The 5,091-nt window shown below is 45.1% G+C and overlaps 1 protein-coding gene across 2 annotated transcripts; it reads left to right on the top strand.

Moving 5' to 3' along the window:
• Positions 1 to 394: 394 nt before the first annotated feature.
• ZBTB12 (zinc finger and BTB domain containing 12) lies at positions 395 to 4,878 on the top strand. Of its 2 annotated transcripts, none has more exons than XM_066581065.1 (2): positions 395 to 443; positions 2,547 to 4,878. In XM_066581065.1, exon 2 carries the CDS (start codon positions 2,788 to 2,790, stop codon positions 4,183 to 4,185), a length of 1,398 nt encoding a protein of 465 aa, XP_066437162.1. In that variant the 5' UTR covers positions 395 to 443; positions 2,547 to 2,787; the 3' UTR covers positions 4,186 to 4,878. The 2 variants fall into 2 exon arrangements, with proteins under 2 accessions (XP_066437162.1, XP_066437164.1); XM_066581067.1 differs by lacking the exon at positions 395 to 443 and adding an exon at positions 815 to 836.
• Positions 4,879 to 5,091: the final 213 nt, after the last annotated feature.

The following is a 5,091-nucleotide window of genomic DNA, read 5'->3' as shown; positions in this document are numbered from 1 at the left end:
GCACCAATAAAAACTACAGTTCGCCACGCAAAAAACAAGCCCTCATATGGCCGTGTCGACGGAAAAATAAAAAAGTTGTGGCTTTTGAATAAGTGGAGATAAAACTCCCCAAACAATCGTTGTGTCCTTCTTATGCCCAAAATAGGCCATGTCATTAAAGGGTTAATGGCTATCAGAGTCATTATATATAATCCTTATATTAGCATGGTGCCCTCATGCCACCCTGGATCTGTAGATCTTTAGATAGTCTTCTATGCATACACTCATTGCTGCTTCTGCACTGCCCCCTTCTGGTACATGGCAGTAATGCAGCAAAGCCGCTGTGCGTTCTGGCAGCAGTGCCCCTTTAAATACCAAGCACAGGACCGGGAGGGGTGGCAGGGAAGAAAGAAGAGGAAGAGGAAGAGGAGGGCAGAGAGCCGGGCAGGCCGCAGGGTGGGCAGGTAATGTGCCTTTAAATGAAAGTGGGGGACAGCTGAGGGCGAGTGCTGGGGTGCAGGGGGGAGGGGGGATCGTTCAACTTTATCATTTGCATACGATCGTCCTATTATTTCATGCACCAATCAGAGGTCACCCAGCCTTCTTAACCCCTTCAGTGCTGCTCCTCAGGACATCCTAGCTGCCTGGTGCAACACCCTGCACATCGAGCAGCTCCTTATATAGTATTTGGGTAACTTCAGTGGGGCTCCCTGGCAGCTTGGCATATGCCACGTTGAACCCCTTTTGCATCCAATGTGGGCAACTTGATGAGATTGTGCCACCACATTGCGCCAAAGTTGCAACCAATAAACTTTAGTGTATTGCGGCAGCACCGCGAGGAAAAACGTACATGTCAGGTATTAACTAATTGTATCAGAGCGCAGCTCTAGGGGAGAATAGTGGGACGACTTGAATCTTACCTCGTGCATTTTTGATCTTAGGGGGAAAAAATCACAGATATGCCCGATTCCTGGTCACTGCCAACAGTTACGTACGCCCGATCCTTTTTGGGGCTCGTTGTCATCAGTGTTTTGTTTTATGTTTTTAACGAATCCTTTTTTTTTTTTTAATGAAACGAATACTAAAATGTATTTAAAACGGATCCAAACAGAAACCATAGTTTTTCCTTTTTTTAATAGTTTCTATAGCTAACACGCGTATTTCCGTGCGCAAAATTTTTACGTACAATACGTAGAGATTACAACTCATTGATTTTAATGGGTTCATTCACAGGCGCATTTCGGTCAAGCAAAGTAAAAACCCCGCAGCATGCTCTATTTTCCTGCGCATTTGCTCACCAAAGGTCCCCAAAAAAGTCAATAGGGGGGAGGTGCACAAATGCACGCACAATGAATGAGGAGATGCGCATACGCTCGCGTGAAGGAGCCCTAACATTTTTCACGGATCTGTTTTGTATTATTATTTCTTCTTCCCTTCTGCACATGCTCATTTATTAAGCGGAACAAAAAAAAAAGAGTACAGAAACTTGTCCGTTCAGCTCCGTCACCCATTGACTATAATGTTAAAAAAAAATGGAAACGTCTTTTTCATTTGTTTCCGATTTATTTTTAGGGGAAGCAAAAAAAAAGATATTTAAAAAAAACAGCAAATGGAGCAGAACCAAACTGAGCGCAACTAACGCTAGGTGATAAAAGTCTGATCGTGGGGGGCTCGTGACGGAGACTCCACTAATCCCAAGGAGAGGGGTACCAGATACCTGCAGTGAGGAGGAGCTGGAATGGAGCGTTGGTCAAGCACATGTGATTGGGCTCCATTCATCTTCAGTGGGCCTGCCGGAGATAGCTGAGCACTTGTACTCGGCTAGCTAAGTCAGCCTCATTGAAATGTATGGACTGGCACTGCGCATGCTCAGCTGCTGCCCCATTCAATTTCCATGTCATTGCTGGGGATGCAGTGAGCTCACACTGAGAAAAAGAGCGGGACATGGGACCCTCATTCTCAGGATGGGTGGTGGTCTCAGCTGTGAGACCTTCACCAATCAGACTTTTAACACCTACCCTATCGATGGGTGATAAAAGTCAGTCTTGGGATAACCCCTTTAATATTGATTATATTTGATTGGTGGCACTACCAACTCCCGGGAACACTGCCAATCAACGGAATGAAGAGTTGCCTTCATAGTTTAAACAGCAGGGTACAAGTGTTGTGGCTGGGCCTGGTACTGCAGGTCTTCAGCTGGCACCATGGCCCTTCATTCTGCCAATCAGTGAGTTCCCAAGAGTTGGACCATCAGTGATCAAATATTGATGGCCTAAAGATAAGTCATTACTATTCCCAGAAACTCATTTACACCCCATAGGATATTTTTCACCGGAATCCTGTGTTAAGGTCATGGCAAAAACTTTAGAATCTTCTTTGAAGATGTATCTATCACTGTCCATTACAGCCACAGATGTCTCCTGCTTGGAGACTCCAGGTTTTGTTTTACTGTCCATGACTAATCCACCCTATGTCATTTGTTTCAGAACTTCACAGCATTTTTACAATTTCCTAACAAGTTGTTTCATTTTATTGTTGAGATTGATTCTCACTTTTCTTGTCTGCAGGGAAAGCTGATTGCTGATATGTTCGATCCAGAGGAAGGAGATCAGTAGACCATATCGGGCAACTAAGAGAAGATCTACTGTTCACATGTGTCCTTCTAATTTCTTAGCTTTTCTCATATTTTGCATTTGGACAACCTAAAAAAAGAAACGAAAACAATCTTGAGATTAAAAGGTCTCAAATAAAAAAGAGCAACGGCATCCAGAGCTTTTAATTTTTATATTTTCATTGTTCTTATCAAAGATGACGTCTCCCTACGATGTCCTTCGCTTCCAGCTTCCCGGCCATGAAGCAGCCACATTGAGGAGCATGAACCAGCTGAGGACGGAGGAACGCTTCTGTGATGTAACTGTTCTTGCCGATGGACTCAAGTTCAGAGGGCACCGTGTGGTACTTGCTGCCTGCTCTCCTTTCCTTAGAGACCAGTTTCTTCTAAATCCTGGCTCTGAACTCCAAGTTTCCCTCATGCATGGACCAAGGGTTGTATCGGACCTTCTACTGTCTTGTTACACTGGACTACTGGAATTCACAGTCAGGGATATTGTAAACTACCTAACCGCCGCCAGTTATCTGCAGATGGAACACATTGTTGAAAAGTGCCGCCAAGCTCTCACGCAGTTTATTGATCCACAGATAGGCCTGAGGGAGCCAAAAAGCATGCCGTCTCGTGGTGCCACGTCAACAACCACCACAAGTACAATGCGCCCCATTCGTCCTGCTGAAACCTCCAAGCCTATGAAAGCGGATGAGAGTGAAGAGGAGATGTTGATGATGGCAGAAGAGGAAGAAGATGAGGAGGAGGAGGAATCATCTTCGAATATTTGTATAGTGAAAGTGGAAGCTGGTATGAGTGGTGGAGCCGGAGGAAAAGGAGGTCGATCTTGGAGGAAAGGAAAAGAGGAGCATAATTTAGTAGCACAACCAGAAGAAGCTCTGGTAAATTCTACAGTAGAGGGAGAGACTGGGGATGGAGCTGTCCAACAAGGAGTCATGAAGGCCATCTACAGTGATGAAGTGGAAGGTGGTGAAGGTGTGCTGATCATACCCAGTAGCTATCATGAAGAAGAGGAAGAGGTGCTGGATGGAGGAATTGGTGGGTGCCAAAGTAGCGTTGTGATGGATGGAAATGCTAAAAGTTCTATCGGTGGACCAGGAGGCTCATTCCTTGGCACAATGGTTATCGGTGATGCCAGGTTTGGCAACAGACGATTATTAAGATGCACTAAATGTGAAGAAACTTTCCAAGGTGTGGAGAAACTTGTCTTTCATATGCGGGCGCAACACTTTGTCTTCATGTGTCCACGTTGCGGCAAGCAGTTCAATCACAGCAGTAACCTTAACCGACACATGAACGTACACAGGGGCGTAAAGTCCCACACCTGCAATATATGCGGTAAATGCTTTACACAAAAATCTACTCTTCATGACCACTTAAACCTGCACAGCGGTGAGAGGCCGTACCGCTGTTCTTACTGTGATGTGCGATTTGCCCACAAGCCGGCCATAAGACGTCACCTCAAGGAACAGCATGGGAAGACCACTGCACAGAATGTCTTAGAGGCCGGTGTGGTGGAGATGAATATTTCTGCACACAATGCCCTGGAATCTGGGGTACCTGATATAAATATAATGATGGGGTAGACTCAAGAACCTGACAAAATCAGATCTTTTTGGAGCTTTACATTTGTTTTTGGCTAATTTGCACTAATACACGGCCGGTTGTACTTCCTTTTTATAGACGTTGTGACTTGGTTTTTTAGCTTTGTTGACTACTGTAGTTTATAGACTTCACTTTAGCAAGTAATGTGCGCCCTAGACCTGAAGATTTCAAGGCAATGAAGATTTGGACTGGAGCATGTTTTCTCATCCAACCAACAACTTTCTCGTCCGTGTCTTCTCCATGGTTTCTTCTGTAGCAATACTGAATTTTTTTTAAAAAAACATTACCTGTTCATTAAGGGTTTGTCCTCGTCTTTCTGACCCTCTTTTTATTGTTGTAGAATGAAAATACTGTTAGGTGTTTTCAATGAAACAGAACATGGCATTGTGGACATTACCGGGTTAGATTAAACACTATGTGCTGCTGTTAATAATCTGATTAATTGAAGGCTGTTATAGTTTAGGCTGTTACAGGTGTGTGTGGCCCCTTAGGCAACAGAGTCACAATGGGCCCCTGCTGAACCCCACCTAAGGATTGCTCTAGTCCACTGCTCTCCGACTCCGGTGGACCATTGGCATTTGCCAGGGTTTTCTGGTGCTGACTTTCCATCTTTCTTTTGGACCCCCACCTATAAGGAGGCCCAGGTCTTCTGACCCCTATAATCTCAGGCAAGACGGTGGATGACTGAATGGCATGGTGGCAGCAGCATGCTCCAATGTACAGATAATTCCCTACTTATGACCAGGTTCTGCTCCAAGAAGCTGTTCGTAAGTGCATTTTTTTGTATGTCCGAACAAATGCTTGTATGGTGGGAGATCGTGGGTGGATCCCGCTCCACACAACGTTGAGTGCCAGCTGTTTCTCTCAGCCTGCACCTACCTGCAACA

The sequence above is a fragment of the Eleutherodactylus coqui genome, chromosome 10, assembly GCF_035609145.1.
Source record: "Eleutherodactylus coqui strain aEleCoq1 chromosome 10, aEleCoq1.hap1, whole genome shotgun sequence".
Classification (NCBI taxonomy): Eukaryota; Metazoa; Chordata; class Amphibia; order Anura; family Eleutherodactylidae; genus Eleutherodactylus; species Eleutherodactylus coqui.
This window is presented reverse-complemented; position numbering and strand designations above follow the sequence as displayed.

Coding starts and splice junctions, on each gene's coding strand:
- ZBTB12 (XM_066581065.1), top strand. CDS start 2,788: ATGACGTCTCCCTACGATGTCCTTCGCTTCCAGCTTCCCGGCCATGAA.